Genomic DNA, 22,950 nt, shown 5'->3' with positions numbered 1-22,950 from the left:
CAATCAAATACCACTTCTCACCATTCCAGTAGGATGGAAACTATTAAGAAGAAATAAGTGTTGGTGAGAATGTGAAGAAACTGGAATCTTTGTGCACTATTGGTGAGAATGTAAAATGGTGCAATCACATGGTATGACACTTCTTCAAACACTAAGAATAAAATTACTATTTGATTCAGCAATTCCACTTCTAAGTATATACCCAAAATATCTGACAGCATGGTCTTAAAGAGATATTTACATATCCAGGTTCATAGCAGTATTGTTTGCACTAGGTAAAAGGTGGAAGCAATCCAAGTGTCTATCAACAGATGAGTGGATAAGCGAAATGTGGTATACTCATACAATGGAATATTATTCAGTCTTTAAAAGAATGGAAATTCTGCCACATGCTACAACATGGATGAACCTTGAGGACATTACATGAAGTGAATTAAGCCAACCACAAAAAGCCTGAATGATTCCATTTTTATGAGGTACCTAGAGTAGTCAAATTCATAAAGACAGAAAGTAGAATGTGGTTGCCAGGGACAGCTTTAATGGGGATAGGGAGTTATTGTTCAATGAGCATACAGTTTCAGTTTTGCAAGATAAAGAATTCTGGAGATGGATGGATGGATGGTGGTGGTGGTGGTGGTAGTGGTGAAATATGTACAATATGAATGTACTTAATAAATATAGTTAATTCCACTTTAACTGTACACTTAAAATGATTAATATAGGCAAGGTGCAAGAGTTCATGCCTGTAATCCCAGCACTTTGAGAAGCTGAGGTGGGAGGATTACTGTGCTCAGGAGTTTGAGGCTGCAGTGAGCTATGACTGTGCCACTGCACTCCAGCCTGGGCGACAGAGCTAGACCATGTCTTGTAAAATATTAAATTTAAAAACAATTTAAAATGGTTAAGATAGTAAATTTTATGCTATGTGTATTTCATCACATAAAAAATAGGGAAAAATCAAGTGGCAAGTGTGTTTTCTAGAAGAGATCGTCACAGCAACATTGCATTGAAGTCATTATTACTGTATTTCTATTAATTGATTTTGTTGCATCCACTGCAGTTTCTGCTTTATAAAAGTGGCTGCTATGAGCATAGATATTAGGTGTTATGTCTACAGATACTCTTACATGTTACATTGTTATTGTGAATAGCAGTTTTTAGCATTATCAAGTATTCTTGCTTGTAGTACTTAACTCACCACATCAACAAATTGAAGAAAAATCTCAACAGATGTAGAAAATTCAGTTAATAAAATTCAACTCCCTAGCAAACTAGGACAAGAAGACATACTTATTAAAACCTACCAACAGAATGTCTACAGAAAATATAATAAGCAATGATTTCTTAAAATATTGAAAAATTTCCTTTGAGATTAAGAATAAGACAAGGATACCCAGTATCATCACTTTAATTATTCAGCATTGTTTTGGGTATCCTAGCCAATGCAATAAGATGATAAAAAAAAATAACAGATATGACAATTGAGAAGTATTTTTTTAAAAAAAGCAGTCATTAAGCACGGTTATATGGTTGTATATGTAGAAAAGAAGTGCAAAGGACTGAGAGTGACAAAACATTTTTGAAGAAGAAAAACAAAGTAGGACTTGTACCAGATAGCAGGACCTATTTTAAAAACTATAATAACTGAGACATTCTGCTTTGGGCCAAAGAAAGACAAACAGATCAATGGAACAGAAAAAGAAACCAGAAATTGGTACCTGCATATATGGACTTGCTTTTTTGTTTTTTTTGTTTTTTTTTTTTTTCATATAATTGCACATCAGTGTGGAAAGGGTGGACTTCAATCAGCTGGAGGTATAATTTAATTTTTTTTAACTTTAGAGAAATATCTTAGGAGCTGATAGCTCTCATTATAAAGACATAATATAGAGCCCACTATCTATCTTAAGCTCATCTAGGCTCTAAATCTCATAGCTCACCATTCCCAATCTGCAACATGCTGAACTTGCCTGGGTCTCTACAAGACAAAAACATCAGATTGAGAAAGTGCATTGCAGCTGCAATAACAAAGTTTCGTATCTCTCTATGTATTGCCTCTACTAAAGGTAAGCCAAACCTCAATAAAATAATCTTGATGAAATAGTGCAAAGTTCTGTCTTTAGCCACAAAATGGGAATTCATGAGAAATAAACAGAGAACATTATTAGCTATATACAAGACATAAGAAATGGTCCATTACAGATCACAACTGTTTATCTTCTAAATTAATAATCCATGAAAACAGATGCGTATCAAGAAAGAATCACTCCCTCAACAATACTTGTGTAAATGAAGGGTCCAGCTTAGTGACAATGTTTCAATAGAAGCTATAACTACAAAATGGATATTTTTGTTTGTTATTTTCATTATAAATAGAGCCAAGTTTTCTGCACAATCATATGAAAGTGTAAATTCCAAATGCCATCTCTTGAATGAAACTAAAAGGACAGGTTTTAAAATAGAAGAATAGGGCTATTAGAAACAATTTAGATTGCAAAAAAATGTCTTAAAATGCCATCGCCTCACTTCTGAATATATAATAAAGAAGACATTCGGCCGGGCGCGGTGGCTCAAGTCTGTAATCCCAGCACTTTGGGAGGCCGAGACGGGCGGATCACGAGGTCAGGAGATCGAGACCATCCTGGCTAACACGGTGAAACCCCGTCTCTACTAAAAAATACAAAAAATTAGCCGGGCGAGTTGGCGGGCACCTGTAGTCCCAGCTACATGGGAGGCTGAGGCAGGAGAATGGCGTGAACCCAGGAGGCGGAGCTTGTAGTGAGCTGAGATCCGGCCACTGCACTCCAGTCTGGGCGACAGAGCGAGACTCTGTCTCAAAAAAAAAAAAAAGAAGACATTCAACGCTTATTTAATTAACTATGGCTACAGAGAAAGCTCATTTCACTATTACAATTGTTTAACTTCCTTGTAACATGGGTTATAAAAATTCTCTAAATTCAACTTTGCCTCACTCCCATGCCTCCCCCACTCTCCACTCCCTTCAACATTTTTAACGAATTCAGTTACCTTGACACTGTGAGAAAAATATTTATTTGGAATATTCCCATGGTATCATGTAACCAAATACAAGATAGACAAAAGAGAGAGGGAGACAGAAAATATGGTTGATTTTCATACATTTATATGAAAATCAGCCTTATTATTTCACAGTTGTATTGCCTTAAAAAATTATTTTATTAACATGTATTTTGTGCAAAAATTCAACTATAAATAATGAGGCTTATTTTCATACAAAACTCGTAGAAATAAACCTTATTACACATACAGCATATAGCCATTTATTGATGTTACCTATATTTTACGGTTATATACCGTTTATCATTCCTTTATCCCACTGGACTATGGCATAAGGGACAGAAGCTGTAGTGGCTTATTTCCTGAGCAAGGACACCATGCTTGCATACACTGCACATCCAGAACTGATCCTCAGTGATCGGGCTTCCTGTGGCAACGCATGTTGGCAGTTTCCCTTCTCCACTGTAAAACAAGGGGAGACACAATTCATTATACTTTAAAACTTCTCATTAGTCTAACTTAATTTATTTAATGCACTTAAAAAAACCTAAAGAATAAAAATTCCAAGATTAATGTCAAATACTTTTATTTAAAAAAGTTTTTTCAAGAAAAAACCTTTCTTACAATGAAAAAATAAAAGCATGAATACACTTGTAAGAATAAATAAAATAGGGTATAATGGTAATGTGAATTGCTTCAAAATTTAGCGCTTTACTTCCTACATTAAACATTGTACACGTAGAAACCCAAGCTTCTAATAAGGTAGAATGACATCCACTAATTAAAATTAGCCTACCCTTCCATAAGGCTGCCCAATTCAGGTTTTCTGTTATCTTTTGGAGCATGTTTGGTGAATATTTCTAAAGCGAGGTCTTCATACTGCTGTTTCTGTTCTGAACTGAGGGTCTCTAAAGATTCAAGTTTAATGAAAGCTTTTGAACAAGTCCCAAAGGCTCTGCTGGCGCATGCGCAGAGTGCTAGCAGAGAGTAGATCTCCACAGGAGGGATGATGTCTTCATAGTCTTTCAGATGAAGAGCTAAGAAAAACAGGACAATTTGGGTTTTTAAAAATAATTATTATGATATTATGAACATGCATAAGGAAGAATCTAAGTTAAGGTGTTTTCGTTGAACTTGCATGAACAAACTGAAAGCAAACAGTGTTGAGAGATGGGAGCACCAGGAGGAGGAACTAAGCTACATGATATCCAAGGGTCTGTGAAGCTGGCTAACAGCTCATCCTGTGAAAAGATGCTACCAAATGCTACACATGGCTGTGCCAGCTCAGAAACACACACACACCACACACACACACACACAAATTTTGGTGTCAATTTTTCTTCAATTTATGTTAGAAATTTCTGTGGCACTTCAGAAACAGCAAATGAGTATTACACTATGTTAATCATAAACTGCAAGATAATACCAGGTTTCCTTTTGTTAAAAAAAAAACAAAACAATATAAGCAAAACAGTATAAAATAATATGTTTTTTTCTTTGTGTTTCTCTGGACAGATTATTGCTTTTGTATTACTGATTTTGTCGTTTGTCTCACTGAAACAATAGGATTTTGTGAAAATGAGTCTCCAAGTTGTCAGTTCAGACAATTCGAGTTACAGCATCTTATTTGCAATTATACTGGAGATAAAAATCTTTCTTTAAAATGCGGCCGGGCGCGGTGGCTCAATCCTGTAATCCCAGCACTTTGGGAGGCCGAGACGGGCGGATCACGAGGTCAGGAGATCGAGACCATCCTGGCTAACACGGTGAAACCCCGTCTCTACTAAAGATACAAAAACTAGCCGGGCGAGGTGGCGGGCGCCTGTAGTCCCAGCTACTCCGGAGGCTGAGGCAGGAGAATGGCGTAAACCCGGGAGGCGGAGCTTGCAGTGAGCTGAGATCCGGCCACTGCACTCCAGTCCGGGCGACAGAGTGAGACTCCGCCTCAAAAAAAAAAAAAAAAAAAAAAATGCACTGTAGACTTGGGCCTGTTGGGGGTGGGGGACTAGGGGAGGGTTAGCATTAGGAGAAATACCTAATGTAGATGACGGCTGATGGTGCAGCAAACCACCATGGCACATGTATACCTATGTAACAAACCTGCACGTTCTGCACAGGTACCCCAGAACTTAAAGTATAATAAAAAAATGCAGACTTAATATTCGATTTAATATTAAGACAGTATTAGACTTGACATTAGATTCATAATCAATTGTATCTTTTTCTTCTCTAGACCTTGGAATCTTAAAAATACTTCGTTATAGTATATCAAAAATTTCATAAAACAAGCTTAAAACAATATATTCGTGTGTTTTACAATCAGAATCCTATAAACTGGTTCTGGGGTCAAGTATTTACAACAAAGTTTAGTAGAAGAAATGTATATAGAATGTAATCATTCAGTTATAATAAACCGTATCCTCTAATTTCATATCCAAAGCATAATAGGTTCAAGGGTAATACTTTACAGGTCATATATTGTTTCAGATCATTTTACCACTGAGAAAAAAAAAATGAGGCATATAGAGATCTTCACCCAGTAGGTGAAGCATCTCAAGTTAAAGATCTAACTGTTCTTTTAAGTCTAAAAATAGTGTATAAATTGAATACGATACAGCTATTTTAAACAGTGTATAATTTATATCATATACTAGTCAAAACTAAATGAAGGTCAGTTATAAAATAAACAAAAATAGAAAAATAATTTTTATATGTAATAACCAATTAGAAAAAAAATTTACAACCTCATTGTTAATGACAACAATGTTATCATTAACATTGTTAATGACAACAATGTTATCATTAACATTGTTAATGTTAGGAATAAACTGAAAAATAAACGTTTAGAGCCAGTAAGAAGAAAACTACAAATCTTTAGAAACACAGATACGCAAGTGATTTCTAAAATGGACATTTCTGACAAATATCACATGTTCTCACTCATATGTGGGATCTAAAAAAGTTGACCTTGCAGAGCTTGCAGTGAGCCGAGATTGCACCACTATACTCCAGCCAGGGCGACAGAGCAAGACTCTGTCTCAAAAAAAAAAAAAAAAAAAAAAAGTTGACCTTGGCTGGCAACATGGCTGAATAGGAACAGCTCCCAGCAAGATCGACGCAAAGGTGGGTGATTTCTGCATTTCCAACTGAGGTACCAGGTTCATCTCATTGGGACTGATTGGACAGTGGGTGCAGCCCAAGGAGGATGAACCAAAGCAGGGTGGGGAGTCACCTAACCTGGGAAGTGCAAGGGGATGGGGAAATCCCTCTCCCAGCCAAGGGAAGCCATTAGGGATTGTACCATGCACTCCAGCCCAGCACTTTTAACACAGTCTTCGCAACCTGCAGACCAGGAGATTCCTTCCGGTGCCCACGCCACCAGGGCCCTGGGTTTCCAGCACAAAACTGGGCAGCCGTTTGGGCTGACACTAAGCTAGCTGCAGGAGTTTTTTTTCATACCCCAGTGGCGCCTGGAACACCAGCGAGACAGAACCGTTCACTCCCCTGGAAAGGGGGCTGAAGCCAGGGAGCCAAGTGGTCTGGCTCAGCAGGTCCCACCCCCATGGAGCCCAGTAAGCTCAAGATTCACGGGCTTGAAAGTCTCGTGGTTAGCACAGCAGTCTGAGCTCAACCTGGGATGCTTGAGCTTAGTGGAGGAAGGGGCATCCACCATTGCTGAGGCTTGAGTAGGTGGTTTCACCCTCACAGTGTAAACAAAGCTGCTGGGAAGTTGAAACTGGGCGGAGCCCACCCCAGCTCGGCAAGGCCCCTGCAGCCAGACTGCCTCCTCTCTGGGCAGGATAACTCTGAAAAAAAGCCAGCAGCCCCAGTCAGGGACTTATAGATAAAACTTCCACCTCCGTGGGACAGAGTACCTGGGGGAAGGGGCAGTTGTGGGCACAGCTTCAGCAGACTTAGATGTCCCTACCTGGCAGCTCTGAAAACAGCAGCGGATCAACCAGCACCGCGTTCGAACTCTGATAAGGGACAGACTGCCTCCTCAGTGTGTCTCTGATCCCCGTGTATCCTGACTAGGAGACACCTCCTAGTGGGTTCCTGACCCCCGTGTATCCTGACTAGGAGACACCTCCCAGTAGGGGCCAACAGAGACCACATACAGGAGAGCGTTGGCTGGCATCTGGCAGGTGCCCTCTGGGACAAAGCTTCCAAAGGAAGAATAGGCAGCAATCTCTGCTGGTCTGCAGCCTCCACTGGTGGACCTCCAGCAAACTCCAGCAGACCTGTAGCAGAGGGGCCTGACTGTTGGAAGGAAAACTAACAAACAGAAAGGAATAGCATCAACATCAACAAAAAGGATGTCCAACTCAGAGACCCCATCCGCAGGTCACTGACTTCAAAGACCAAAAGCAGATAAATCCATGAAGATGGGGAGAAACCAGCACAAAAAGGCTGAAAATTCCAAAAACCAAAATGCCTTTTCTCCTACAAAGGATCACAACTCCTCACCAGCAAGGGAACAAAACTGGATGGAGAATGAGTTTGATTAATTGACAGAAGCAGGTTTCAGAAGGTGGGTAATAACAAACTCCTCCCAGCTAAAGGAGCATGTTCTAATCCAATGCAAGGAAGCTAAGAACCTTGAAAAAAGGTTAGACGAATTGCTAACTAGAATTACCAGTTTCGAGAAGAACATAAATGACCTGATGGAGCTGAAAAACACAGCATGAAAACTTTGTGAAGCATACATAAGTATCAATAGCCAAATTGATCAAGCAGAAGAAAGGATACCAGAGATTGAAGATCAACTCAATGAAATAAAGCAAGAAAACAAGATTAGAGTAAAAGGAGTGAAAAGACATGAACAAAGCCTCCAAGAAATATGGGACTATGTGAAAAGGCCAAATCTACGTTTGATTGGTGTACCTGAAAGTGATGGGGAGAATGGAACCAAGCTGGAAAACACTCTTCAGGATATTATCCAGGAGAATTTCCCCAACCTAGCAAGGCAGGCCAACATTCAAATTCAGGAAATATAGAGAACACCACAAAGATACTCCTTGAGAAAAGCAACCCCAAGACACATATTGTCAGATTCACCAAGGTTGAAATGAAGGAAAAAATGTTAAGGGCAACCAGAGAGAAAGGTCGGATTACCCAAAAAGGGAAGCCCATCGGACTAACAGCAGATCTCTCAGCAGAAACCCTACAAGCCAGAAGAGAGTGGGGGCCAATATTCAACATTCTCAAAGAATTTTCAACCCAGAATTTCATATCCAGTCAAACTAAGCTTCATAAGCAAAGGAGAAATAAAATCAATGTGCAAAAATAACAAGCATTCCTCTACCCCAATAATAGACAAACGGAGAGCCAAATCATAAGTGAACTCCCATTCACAATTGCTACAAAGAGAATAAAATACCTAGGAATACAATTTACAAGGTATGTGAAGGACCTCTTCAAGGAGAATTACAAACCACTGCTCAACAAAATAAGAGAGGACACAAACAAATGGAAAAACATTCCATGCTCATAGAGAGGAAGAATCAATATCATCAAAATGGCCATACTGCCCAAAGTAATCTACAGATTCAATGCTATCCCAATCAAGCTACTAGTGGCTTTCTTCAGAGAATAAGAAAAATCCTTTAAATTTCATATGGAACCAGAAAAGAGCCTGCATAGCCAAGACAATCCTAAGCAAAAAGAACAAAGCTGGAGGCATCACTCTACCTGACTACAAACTATACTACAAGGTTACAGTAACAAAAACAGCATGGTACTGGCACCAAAACAGATCTATAGACCAATGGAACAGAACAGAGGCCTCAGAAATAATGCCAAACATCTATAACCATCTGATCTTTGACAAACCTGACAGAAACAAGAAATGGGGAAAGGATTCCCTATTTAATAAATGATGTTGGGAAAACCGGCTAGCCATACGCAGAAAGCTGAAACTGGATCCCTTCCTTACACCTTATACAAAAATTAACTCAAGATGGATCAAAGACTTAAACATAAGACCTAAAACCATAAAAACCCTAGAAGAAAACCTAGGCAATATCATTCAGGACATAGGCATGGGCAAAGACTTCGTGACTAAAACACCAAAAGCAGTGGCAACAAAAGCCAAAACAGAAAAATGGGATCTGACTAAACTAAAGAGCTTCTGCACAGCAAACAAACTATCAACAGAGTGAACTGGCAACCTACAGAATGGGAGAAAACTTCTGCAATCTACCCATCTGACCAAGGGCTAATATCCAGAATCTACAAAGAACTTAAATTTACAAGAAAAAAGCAAATAACCCCATCAAAAAGTGGGCAAGGGATATGAACAGACACTTCTCCAAAGAAGACATTTTTGCACCCAACAAACATATGAAAAAAAGCTCATCACTGGTCATTAGAGAAATGCAAATCAAAACCACATTGAGATACCATCTCACACCAGTTAGAATGGTGATCATTGAAAAGTCAGGAAACAACAGATGCTAGAGAGGATGTAGAGAAATAGGAACACTTTTACACTGTTGGTGGGAGTGTAAATTAGTTCAACCATTGTGGAAGACAGTGTGGCGATTCCTCAAGGATCTAGAACTAGAAACACCATTTGACCCAGCAATCCCATTACTGGGTATATACCCAAAGGATTATAAATCATTCTACTATAAAGACACAAGCACATGTATGCTTATTGCAGCACTGTTCACAATAGTAAAGATTTGGAACCAACCCAAATGCCCATCAATGATAGACTGGATAAAGAAAATGTGGCACATATACACTATGGAATACTATGCAGCCATAAAAAAGGATGCATTCATGTCCTTTGGAGGGACATGGATGAAGCTAGAAACCAAGATTCTCAGCAAACTAACACAAGAACAGAAAACCAAACACCACAGATTCTCACTCATAAGTGAGAGTTGAACAATGAGAACACACAGACACACGGGCAAGCCATCACACACCGGGGCCCCTTTGGGGGTAGGGGGCTGGAGGAGTGATAGCATTAGGAGAAATACCCAATGTAGATGACAGGTTGAAGGGTGCAGCAAACCACCATCGCATGTGTATACCTATGTAACAAACCTGCACATTCTGCACATGTACCCAGAACTTAAAGTATAATTTTTAAAAATGTATAAATTTAGTTTCATGAATGTTGGGAATAGGCCTCCCAAAATCTGGTCATAAACAGGCCCCAAACCTGACCATAAACAAAATCTCTGCAGCACTGTGACATGTTCATGATGGCCATAACACCCACGTTGGTAGGTTGTGGGTCTACTGGAATGAGGGCAAGGAACATCTGGTTCGGCCAGGGTGGAAAACCTCTTAAAGCCATTCTTAAACCACAAACAATAGCATGAGCAATCTGTGCCTTAAGGACATGCTCCTGCTTTAAATAACTAGCCAGACCCATCCCTTTATTTCAAGCCCATCCCTTGTTTTCCATAAGGGATACTTTTAGTTAACTGAATATCTATAGAAACAATGCTAATGACTGGCTTGCTGTTAATAAATACGTGGGTGAATCTCCATTGGGGCTCTCAGCTCTGAAGGCTGTGAGACCCCTGATTTCCCACTTCACACCTCTACATTTCTGTGTGTGTGTCTTTAATTCCTCTAGCGCCACTGGGTTAGGGTCTTCCCAACCAAGCTGGTCTTGGCAAGTGGCGTCCATCGTGGGGGCTTGAATCCAGGTTGAAGGGTCACCGGAGCGACGGCTGGAGAACATGGAACTAGCTGGAGGACACCCAAGTACTCTTAAAGCAATCCCTGTGGTAAGAAGGGGAGCTCGGAAGCATCGTGGTTTAAGAATGCCTTTAAGAGGCCGGGCGCGGTGGCTCAAGCCTGTAATCCCAGCACTTTGGGAGGCCGAGACGGGCGGATCATGAGGTCAGGAGATCGAGACCATCCTGGCTAACACGGTGAAACCCCGTCTCTACTAAAAATACAAAAACTAGCCGGGCGAGGTGGCGGGCGCCTGTAGTCCCAGCTACTCGGGAGGCTGAGGCAGGAGAATGGCGTAAACCCGGGAGGCGGAGCTTGCAGTGAGCTGAGATCCGGCCACTGCACTCCAGCCTGGGCGACAGAGCGAGACTCCGCCTCAAAAAAAAAAAAAAAAAAAAAAAAAAAAAAAAAAAAAAGAATGCCTTTAAGGGTAACAATGTGACAAGTGTTGGCTGTGGTTTGTTCCACCTTGGTTTTCACATTGATGATGAGGAGGAAGGACAGTATAATAAAGTAACAGAAGAGGTTACAGAGCAAGTTTATTGACAGCTAAAGCTAAAGCTGTAAAGGAGGGAGAGGTTCATCCCTACCCTTCTGCACCCGCTCGTTATTTTGAAGAAAATGACCCTCCAAATCTTTTCCAGGGGACACTGGGCAAAAAGTAGTTGCCCCAGTGACTGTTTGAGCAGCGCCTCAAGCGACCACTCTTAGTTCTATGCAGGCAGGAATTCAGCAAGCTAGACGAGAGGGTGATTTAGAGGCTTGGCAGTTCCTTGTTAGAATACACACCCTAGAACAACAGGGAAATATCACAGTTACATTTGAGGCTTTTCCTTTTAAATTACTCAAAGAATTTAAACAAGCTATAAATCAGTATGGACCAGGTTCTCCTTTTGTAATGGGACTGTTAAAGAATGTTGCTGTTTCCAGTCAGATGATTCCTACTGACTGGGACACTCTTACTCGAGCTTGTCTAACTCCTGCTCAGTTCTTAAAATTTAAAATTTGGTGGGCAGATGAAGCTTCCATTCAGGCTGCTCACAATGCCCAGGCTCAACCTCAAATTAATATAACTACAGACCAACTTTTGGGGGTTGGCAGCTGGGCTGGTTTAGATGCACAACTGGTCATGCAGGATGATGCCACAGAACCGCTTAGAGGAGTGTGCATTAGAGCTTGGGAAAAAAATCACTTCATGTGGAGAACAATACCCTTCCTTTTGTGCTATAAAACAGGGACCAAAAGAACCATACGTGGATTTTATAGCTCGGTTACAGGAGTCTCTTAAAAAGGTGATTGTAGATTTGGCTGCTCAGGATATAGTGCTGCAGTTACTAGCCTTCGACAATGCTAATCCTGATTGCTGGGCTGCTCTGCAACCTATCAGAGGGAAAGCACATTTAATTGATTATATCAAGGCCTGTGATGGTATCGGAAGTAATCTGCATAAGGCTACTCTGCTACCACAAGAAATGGCAGGACTAAGAGTGGATAAAGGAAATACTCTATTTCCTGGAGCTTGTTTTAACTGTGGGAAGCATCGTCATACTAAAAAAAAATGTAGAAAAAATCAGTGAGTCAGGCCACCAGATACGGAAGAAAGAAAACTGCTGAGACTGAAATATGTCCAAAATGTAAAAACGGAAAACATTGGGCTAATCAGTGTCACTCTAAGTTTGATAAAGATGGGGACCTAATTTTGGGAAACACAATGAGGGGCCCGTCCCGGGCCCCATTCCAAATCGGGGCATTTCCAGCTCAGGCCATTCCCTCACCCCTGTACAATGTCTGTCCCCCACCACAGCTGGTAGTGACACAGTAGATTTATCCTGCACAAAAGCTGTGAGTCTTCTGCCTGGGGAACTCCCGCAAAGGGTCCTAACAGGAGTCTGTGGACTCTTGCCAGCAGGCACAATAGGATTACTTTTAGGAAAGTCTAGTTTAAGTTTAAAAGGGGTACAAATACATACAGGAGTCATTGATTCGGATTACAATGGTGAAATTCAAATTGTTATATCTACTTCTGTTCCCTGGAAAGCAGAGCCAGGAGAGCACATAGCACAGCTCCTGATTGTGCCGTATGTGGAAATGGGGAAAAGTGAAATTAAATGAACAGGAGGATTTGGAAGCACAAATAAACAAGACAGCTTACTGGGTAAATCAAATTACTGATCTAAACATCCTACCTGTGAAATAACTATTCAGGGAAAAAATTTAAAGGTTTGGTAGATACAGGAGCAGACATTTCAATCATTTCTCTACAGCACTGGCTGTCCACGTGGCCAATTCTACCCGCTCAATTTTACATAGTTGGAGTTGGTAAAGCCCCTGTAGTATAAGTAGTTATATTTTGCATTGTGAAGGGCCTGATGGACAACCTGGGACTATTCGACCAATTATAACTTCTGTGCCTATACATTTATGAAGGAGAGATTTATTACAACAATGGGGATCACAAGTTCTAATTCCAGAACAATTATATAGCCCTCAAAGTCAACATATAATGCAAGAAATGGGGTATGTCCCTGGTATGGGACTAGAAAAAAAATGTGCAAGGTTTGAAAGAATCGCTTCAAGCAGAAAGACAAAGTTCCCGCCAAAGATTAGGATATCATTTTTGATGGCAGCCATTGTTAAGCCTCCAGAACCTCTACCTTTAAAATGGTTAATAGAAGCCAATTCGGATAGAACAATGGCCGCTAAGTAAAGAGAAACTGGAGGCTTTAGAGAAATTAGTTACTAAACAATTAGAAAATAGGCACACAGCTCCAACATTTTCCCCTTAGAATTCTCTAGTTTTTGTAATTAAGAAAAAATCAGGTAAATGGAGAATGTTAACTGACTTAACAGCCATCAATTCAGTTTTACAAACTATGGGAGTATTACAGCCAGGACTGCCTTCTGCTATAATTCCAAAAAATTGGCCTTTAATTGTCATAGATTTAAAAGACTGTTTCTTTTTTTGTTTGTTTTTGTTTTGTTTTGTTTTGTTTTGAGACAGAGTCTCGCTCTGCCACCCAGACTGGAGTGCAGTGGCCGGATCTCAGCTCACTGTAAGCTCCGCCTCCCAGGTTCACGCCATTCTCTTGCCTCAGCCTCCCGAGTAGCTGGGGCTACAGGCGCCCACCACGTCGCCCGGCTAGTTTTTTGTATTTTTTAGTAGAGACGGGGTTTCACCATGTTAGCCAGGATGGTCTCCATCTCGTCTCGGCCTCCCAAAGTGCTGGGATTACAGGCTTGAGCCACCGCGCCCGGCCAAGACTGTTTCTTTACTATCCCCTTAGCTGAGCAAGACTGTGAACAATTTGCATTTACAATTCCTGTGATCAACAACCTGCAGCCTGCTAAGCATTTTCATTGTTTTACAGATGGGTCTAGTAATGGTAAAGCTTTTTTTTTTTTTTTTTTTGAGACGGAGTCTTGCTCTGCCACCCAGGCTGGAGTGCAGTGGCCAGATCTCAGCTCACTGCAAGCTCCGCCTCCCGGGTTTACGCCATTCTCCTGCCTCAGCCTCCCGAGTAGCTGGGACTACAGGCGCCCGCCACCTCGCCCGGCTAGTTTTTTGTATTTTTAAGTAGAGACAGGGTTTCACCGTATTAGCCAGGATGGTCTCGATCTCCTGACCTCGTGATCCGCCCGTCTCGGCCTCCCAAAGTGCTGGGATTACAGGCTTGCGCCACCGCGCCCGGCCGGTAAAGCTTCTTATTCTGGATCAAAAGGTAAAGTTTTCCAGGCACCCTATACTTCAGTTCAAAAAGCGAAGCTTGTAGCTGTGATTGAGATATTGACTGCTTTTGACATGCCTTTTAATGTGATTTCTGATTCTTCAAACGTGGTTCATTCTACACAGTTAATTGAAAATGCTCAGTTACGATTTCATACAGATGAACAACTGATGACAAAAACAAAAAAGGGGGAGAAATAGGGATTATGGAACAGCCAATACACAATTGAATCTAGCATTATTAACTTTAAATTTTTTGAGACTGCCCAAAGGCCAGATGTTATCAGCAGCTGAACAGCATCTACAGAAACCAGCTGCAAAGACAGAAGCAGAACAACTGGTTTGGTGGAGAGATCTGATAACAAAAAGTTGGGAAATAGGTAAAATAATAATTTGGGGTAGAGGTTATGCTTGTGTTTCTCCAGGCCAAAATCAACAGCCGATTTGGATACCATCAAGACACCTGAAACCTTACAAGCCAGATGCTGAGGAAAAGATTCCGGGATGATCCCGAGGACCCCCCGGTTGCAGCAATGTCAAAACTGACACTGAGAGGAGGACCCCAACTGTCACAAGCAACACCCATCGAACACAGCCACCCACCTTGGGACGGATCAAGAAGCTGTCACAGATGGTGGAAGAAAACCTGAGGAAAGCGGGACAACCAGTCACAATGAGTAATTGAATGGTAGTTATGATAGCAGTGATCACCACTGCTGTGAGTATTCCTTCAATAAGGGCTGACACAGGGAACAATTATACTTATTGGGCATCTTTATCAATCTTGGCTGGCAATAATGCCTAGATGTAATCACTGTATGATGTAGTTACACATGCTTTCTGATTTCAGTATTTACCATAATAAATCTGCTCCTATAATTGAGGCATACCGCCCTCAAAAACCTATTTGTAAACAAAATTGAACCTGGCCAGAAAAAATGAACATACTTGTTTAAGAAGATTGCATTGCAGAACAGGCAGAGGTGCTACACAAATCCTATGGAATCATTATTAATTGGTCCCCTAAGGGGATGTTTAGCTTGAATTGCACCTCTCAGTCTGCGTGCCATGGCCACACTATGTTCAGATGCTCTGAACAAAACAGTCAGATGGTAGCTATAAGAAGTATGACAAGAGCTCCTATTATCTGGAACCATGGTGGTATAGTGGCACCTCAACCTCAAATGAGTAAATCTCTGTTTGGGGCTCTCAGCTCTGAAGGCTGTGAGACCCCTGATTTCCCACTTCACACATCTGTATTTCTGTGTGCATGTCTTTAATTTCCTCTATCGCCACTGGGTTAGGGTCTCCCTGACCGAGCTGGTCTCGGCACATGAAGGTAGAATTTCAAATCTGTTAAGAAAGAATAAACTCAATATATGGTTTCAGGATAACTTAGATATTATAATAAACATAATATTTAAAACACTTAAAGGAATTCCTAAGCATGAAAAATATGAAGTAAAAGACTGACAGATATGACTATATAAAAAAACACTATTAATATCATCACCACAGCTACCACTTATTGAGGGCTCACAATGTCCAGGCAGCAAAATAAGTGAGTTTTCTTTTCATGAACTTCTCAATCATTACCATAACTCTATGAGGAAGATACCATTATCCTTTCTTTACACAAAGAGAAACTGAAGCTTAGCAAGGTTTTTTTTTTTTTTTGAGATGGAGTCTCACTCTGTCACCCAGGCTGGAGTGCTGCGGCTGGATCTCAGCTCACTGCAAGCTCCGCCTCCCGGGTTCACGCCATTCTCCTGCCTCAGCCTCCCGAGTAGCTGGGAATACAGGTGCCGCCACCTCGCCCGGCTAGTTTTTTGTATTTTTAGTAGAGACGGGGTTTCACCGTGTTAGCCAGGATGGTCTCGATCTCCTGACCTCGTGATCCGCCCGTCTCGGCCTCCCAAAGTGCTGGGATTAACAGGTGTGAGCCACCGCGCTCGGCTACCCCCAGTAATTTTATAAATTACTAGATTATTTTACTTTTTCTTCATATTTTTGTTTTGGTTGAAATTATTAGGTAAGTATCACTTTTATAAAACACAAGATAAATGCTATAGCAATGTAGATGTAAAATATGGAAATATTTTAAAACATGGTTTTGAAAAAGTACATAAAAGTATGCCATGTTATACTCCCAATATTGTAAAGAATAAAATTACCTTAATGTATGTATTAAATATATTTTATGATTTTAAATATATGTATTAAGTATATTTAATATATACATGTATATATATTTTTCTCCAAAAAATATTAACTTGGCTATGAAGTATTTAACTTTGAATGGCTAGCCATATGAATGCTATACACATTCTTTTTGCTTATCTCAAATTTCTGACATTTCTGTGAGCTGTTTTCTCTGCATTAAAAGAAAACTTCAAAAATGGGAATGCATAAGACAAATTATATATAGCATAATCTCAAACGTAAGAAAATAAATCCGTAGGAAAAAATGTTATTGAAGGCCACATAAAGGCAAATTGAAGAAGCTGGCCCTTCACACTCAATTTATAATATTCAGACATACTATACACATTAGGTGACACGCCCACCTGTCTTCAGTGCAGCGTCCACATATCCCTCATAGAGCTGCCTCTGTGCAAGCATAAAGAAGTGGTAAGCCTCTGCCCCTCTCCATGCATTATCTGTGAAACGATCTGTTGTAGACAGAACTTCCTCTTCCAGCAAACCAGCCAAGGCAGAAGTGGCCTACAAGTAAAGTCAGCCCACACTTTGCATCAGTACAAACACACACACAGCATCAACTCCCGAATAACAACAGTCATTTAAGTATCTAAACGAGCAGATTTTATCATTACTAAACTATGATTACAGACTTTTTTTTAAGAGATGAGGTATTGCTGTCACCCAAGCTGGAATGCAGTTGCATGGTCATAGCTCACTGCAGTCTCAAACTCATGGACTCAAGTGATCCTCCCACCTAAGCCTCCCTAGTCACTGAGATTACTGGTGTGAGCCACTGCACCCAAAACAGACTTAATTTTTTAGTATAATTCATAGTTTGTTAAACTGGTATGAATAAATTTTAAAACATAACTAATTAGATTTTAAGTTAATCAGACATTCTTTTACGCATTAAAATAATATATCTAGGAAAGTTTTAAAACTCACTGATGAGAAAAGGAGGATTTCCCAGGTAAGTAAAATTTTTTAACAAAAAGAAGACATTAAAGCAAAGACTACAGATTAGTATTACAGAAAAACAATTTCAATATTTCTAGGTAGAAATTTCTAAATTTGAATACTAATTCTAAATCAGTCATTATTTTTCTTCATATCATTTAAAGAAACAAATGCAGACACGCAAATTAAATGACCTGTCCATAAGAGAAGTTTGACAGTCTCTTTCTCTTTTGTCTTAAACACTTCGGATGATTTAATGTTATTTAACCTGCTACTTTACCTCTGAACTTTTTCCTTTAACTTTTCCTCGCTGGGCATTCTTCATCTGTTCATGGTGTTGCTCTATAAGTAAGGCTGACATTACATAGAGCTTCTTGACACGTAAAGGTTTACTTCCTTTCTTTGCCTCTTCATCTGCAACCTTAAACATTTTTAAAAATTGAGGGAAGTTACTTCTTATCTATATTTGTACAAATATAATCATTTCCAAAACTAACAAATTTGATTCCCTAAAAAAGGAGGAAAATCAGTAAGATGGAATACAAATACCACCTATTTAAGATAAATACTTTAAAACCTATCTTCTTTTCATTAGTACCTATATATATTTAGTTCTTTCCTTAGTATTTAGCCCTAGGAGTTGGAACTCAGATCACTCTTAGAAAATGAGAGGTGCTGTTAGATAACTACATCAGAATAAAGAAAGTATTGATGAAATGCTGGTATTTTCCATAACACAAAGATTTTTAAAATAAAGTTCCAAGTACACAAAGAAATCATGGTGTTAACATGGTGCATTCTTCAGAAGCTGAAACTTATTTAAATGATTTTGAGAGAAATTTTTCCTTTTTCATTAAATTAAACGGGAATAGAATAGAACGTAAAATGTGTATACACTAATACTATACTAATTATCTTCCTCCAAATAAATATTATGTAAAGTATAATATTTAAAACTTGTACATTTAAAAGAACTCAAAACTCTATTATCAACAAAATTTAATTCCCTGTTGTAGAAATTTGTTCTTTGTAGTTTCAGCACTTTCTTTAACTCTTAAACTCCAGTATTCAACATACAATTGTTTAGGTATTAGTAAGTTGCTAATATTAATAAACATCTTTGTTGGTAAAAGGCAGTAACACTAAAATAATGTATACAGAAGCAATGAAACCAGAGTGGTTTTGTTGTAATAAATATTTGTTTCCAAAGAAAATGGAGAATGTGCTCTTTCATATATTAAAATATTGTGACTGGACAAATCAAATATTCACTAAGATTTTTACATTACCTTAAACATCAGTTTAGCAGCATCCAAAAAGTAATTGGCTTTCCGATAGAGTGCTATGGCATCAAGAGTTTTATTCTTTTCCAGTAAATGAGATGCATACCTAGCTAACAGAGATCCAATTTCTTTCATATTATGATTTTGAGCCAATTCAACAGCTTTGTTCCACTAGGAGAAAAATTACACCATTCAGTCACCCAAGTATTTACAGTCACATATATCATAAAATTCACACAAGAAAGCTTAAACTTTATAATAAAAGCCCAATTTCCAAATCAAAAATGGTTATATTTTAAAAATAGCATTTAAAATCACAGCAACACAAGTTCTATAAGCATACGTCAAAATGATTGATCTCTAAGACTCTGATTTGCTTAAGAAATACATGTGAAAATGAAAGTTTCAAAGTTTATAATCATATTAATCTTGTAATTCTCATCTTACAAAACATCAAGCAAGAAAAAGATATACTTGTTTACATTTTATAGTAAAACAAATTATGCAATTTCAGTTGTGAAAATATCCTACTAGATTTGACATTTAAAAATTATTTTTATAAAGCAAATGAGGTCTTAAAAATACCTTAAGAAAAATATTAAAAGAATATATTGATTGTCAGTAGTTTCTGTAATAACTCTGTACTTTTAGTTTAATTTCAGCTCTTAAAAATATCAAATGTATGTTTTCTATAAAGGAAAAGGAAAACAGATTTGCCAAAATAAATATTGATAAAGTAACTCGATTCCTTCCTCAGGCAATGACCGACTATTAACTGGTCCTTCTTTGGAAACAAAACCCAACCCTAATAAAGCGCAGAAAATTATGAAATTACTTCCAAACAAAAACTTGCCAGACTAAAAGCACAGGGTTTGTTCATGCTCCTATATTGAGCTGGCTATAAGTGGGTCACCCCTCACGGTAGCACTTTAAGAGGTAAGTGCAACTTTCTTGGTCCTCAATTAAGAGAATATCGAGAATACCTGCCTGGCTCCTTTCATAAAATTCATGCCAGGCTCTCCAACCCTTACATTGCCAATAATCTTTAAAAGATCACTAGGGTGACTTTAATTCGGCTTGACTTAAAAATTCCTAAGACAACAAGCTGCACAGACAGAAAGTTTCAGTTCCTACTTGGTTGAGATGTACGCAGGTATCTACCGCTGCCTTTGGTTGACTACATTTCAAAAATGCAGTCACTGCTTGTTCACACATCCCAACTCTGACAAACATTTGTGCTATTTCCTGTACAAACAAAACAATACTATCAGATTTCATAGAGCAAAGAAATTACTTATATTTTAATTTCACAAAACTCCGTAGGGACATATGAGTATTAAATTTACTGGTAGTTACAGATTTTTCTTGTAAACAGACGCAAGGGCAGAGGGTACAATTGAGAACGGATGCTAAGGCATCACTTCTATAAAACCAGAGCTTCACTGGCTCAGGCTGTGGATCTGATTTTTAGCAAGGCCCTGAAGACACTGCACTCCTTTCTTCTCTCAGTTCAGTAGCTAGTACACAGAAATGTCAAGCTCCAAAACAAATCCCCCACAAGTGCGTGAAAAAAACCTTTATGTCAATTGGTGGTATACTCAGGGCTAATTATTAACTAGACACTTAAGGGAAATCTCACATCCATAGAGTTCTCAAATACTTCTGTAAAGAAATGTCCTAGAGAAGTCTGCCATTAATCAATTCAGGAAGCTAGACCCAAAACAGAACTCCCTTGGAAAGTGGTGGCAGCAAGGAAGAACCACCACCACCACCACAAATCTTACTTGTTCAGCTGCACTGGCCATTTTCAGAACACCATTTTTTTTCTTTCAGAATATCTAATTAGCCAGAGGTTTTCCCTCCCCAACCCTTCTACGATATTTTTAGAAGTATGAAAATATATTTTATATCCAACTATCTTTTTAAAAACAATGCTTATATTTTTCTGATTATAAGGGAATATATTCTAATTGTAAAAAAAAATTACGAAACATGAAAAAGTGAAATTACTCATAATCTTATCATTTATAAGAAACCTCTCTCAACAGTCTGGTGTAATTTCTTAACATCTTTGTCCTATGAATATATGTGTATATGTTTGTGTTGTACACAATCATACAATACATAATTTTGTATCCCGTATTTCTTACTTAAATATTATGTACACCTTCCCATATTATTAAAAATTCTTCTATAACTCTATTTAAAACATAATACTAAAATCTTTACTATTTTAGTTATTTAATTATTATTATAGTTATAATTACTTAGTATTTACTCAGGAATATTACTATTCTAGATACCCTACAGCAAAATGTTTGTTGGTGTCATCAGATACATCTAACAGACAACACTAATGGAGGATACACTCTTCGCTATACCCCAGGGTTCTAAGTAATTTCAGTTTCTTTCCTACTCAAGAAAACCATAGGATTGAAAATAAGGGGGAGTGAAAATACCATTACAGAGATAACTGCTCAAATTCACAATAGGGAAAACTGAATTGCCATAATTCTATACTTATCTATTAGCTAATAGGCAAAATCTTTGAAGTGGAACTCACAACTGATATACGTTCAGACTCTGCAGTTGAGAGCCGTCAGCTCTACAAGCATTGTACAGCTTAGTGATTTACATATTAAACACATAAAATACAAACTTATTTACAGTATTCAACAATTAATTAAGAGGCTCTAAAAGAACATTCGAAAGCAAGAGAACTCTTTTCGATTTCTCTTTTAACTTGAAATACTTTATTGTTAATATAATAAAAGTTGAGCAATCATTTTAAACTTAAGTTACAGCAAATTTCAAACAATTTCAGATTATTTTGAAGCAAATCCCTAGCAACATATCATTTCATCTGTAAATATTTCATGTATTCAGCTAACATTTAAAAAGCAACTTTATAAATCTTAACAGACAACACGAGACTGTGGTAATGTTAAAGTAGTAGGAACGTGACTGACTTTCCCCCTCCATTTTCAAGCATTCTATATAATTTATATATTGCTTTATAATTAAAAGCATCATTCCATGTCTAAGAAACTGTAAAATTATAGATTTTTAATTTTCTTTATTGTGGGAGATATTTCCTGACTATAACATAAAATTTTATAAAGTAACCTAACAATTCCAAAACCTAAAATTTGCAATACCTACTGGAAGTAACTTGTGGTTTTCTGGAAGTGAAATGGCAAGGTTCTCTAATCCCTCATAATCCTCTAACATATAGTAACATTCAGCTAAGCGTTCCTGGTTACGCCCTTGTACATAATATTGTACAGCATTCAACCTACATAAAGAAAAAAGGAAAAGCTTGTAGAACTAATATGAATCTCCTGATAAATAAGCCCTTTCAACCAAAATGTTCCTTCATCAGAATTCCCAGTGCTAGTATTACTGTTCATTATCTTCAGCTCCAGAATAACTTTCAAAATGGGGGAAAAAATCTAAAGCATATGCTAGTTGTAACATTCCTTGGCTATTCTTTTTTTTTTTTTTTTTTTTTTTTTGAGACGGAGTCTCGCTCTGTCACCCAAGCTGGAGTGCACTGGCCAGATCTCAGCTCACTGCAAGCTCCGCCTCCTGGGTTCACGCCATTCTCCTGCCTCAGCCTCCCGAGTAGCTGGGACTACAGGCGCCCGCCACCTCGCCCGGCTAGTTTTTTGTATTTTTTAGTAGAGACGGGGTTTCACCGTGTTAGCCAGGATGGTCTCGATCTCCTGACCTTGTGATCCGCCCGCCTCGGCCTCCCAAAGTGCTGGGATTACAGGCTTGAGCCACCGCGCCCGGCCGGCTATTCTTAAGAAATACCACTGCTTTGCTCCCAAACACCGACATAAATAAGCATACTAATCAAAATGAAAAGAACAAAAGTCAATGATTTCTGAAAATAATATATAATAAAGCAAATAAAAACATTTATTAAACTTTGTTCAAAAATAAATCATAAAACATCGTAGAATTATATACTCAAAGTATCTCTTTGACTACTATCAAAGTAGTCTCAAAGAGAAAACTGCGTGGAGCTAAGTGCAAGTTTTG

The 22,950-nt window shown here is 38.7% G+C and overlaps 1 protein-coding gene across 1 annotated transcript in view; it reads right to left on the bottom strand.

Moving 5' to 3' along the window:
• Positions 1–3,271: 3,271 nt before the first annotated feature.
• Positions 3,272–22,950, bottom strand: part of LOC117063069 (WD repeat-containing protein 35-like) — a 20,333-nt gene continuing 654 nt past the window's right edge. Inside the window, exons 2-9 of the mRNA XM_033176835.1 lie at positions 22,267–22,333; positions 22,066–22,198; positions 20,038–20,148; positions 18,910–19,074; positions 17,901–18,041; positions 17,029–17,185; positions 3,833–4,073; positions 3,272–3,498 (exon numbers count right to left, since the gene is read on the bottom strand). Of these exons, the coding sequence (XP_033032726.1) occupies positions 3,348–3,498; positions 3,833–4,073; positions 17,029–17,185; positions 17,901–18,041; positions 18,910–19,074; positions 20,038–20,148; positions 22,066–22,198; positions 22,267–22,333 (1,166 nt within the window). The 3' untranslated portion in view covers positions 3,272–3,347. The remainder of the gene's footprint in view (positions 3,499–3,832; positions 4,074–17,028; positions 17,186–17,900; positions 18,042–18,909; positions 19,075–20,037; positions 20,149–22,065; positions 22,199–22,266; positions 22,334–22,950) is intronic.

This window comes from Trachypithecus francoisi, unplaced genomic scaffold, assembly GCF_009764315.1.
Source record: "Trachypithecus francoisi isolate TF-2019V2 unplaced genomic scaffold, Tfra_2.0 Lachesis_group17, whole genome shotgun sequence".
NCBI classification, from domain to species: Eukaryota; Metazoa; Chordata; class Mammalia; order Primates; family Cercopithecidae; genus Trachypithecus; species Trachypithecus francoisi.
This window is presented reverse-complemented; position numbering and strand designations above follow the sequence as displayed.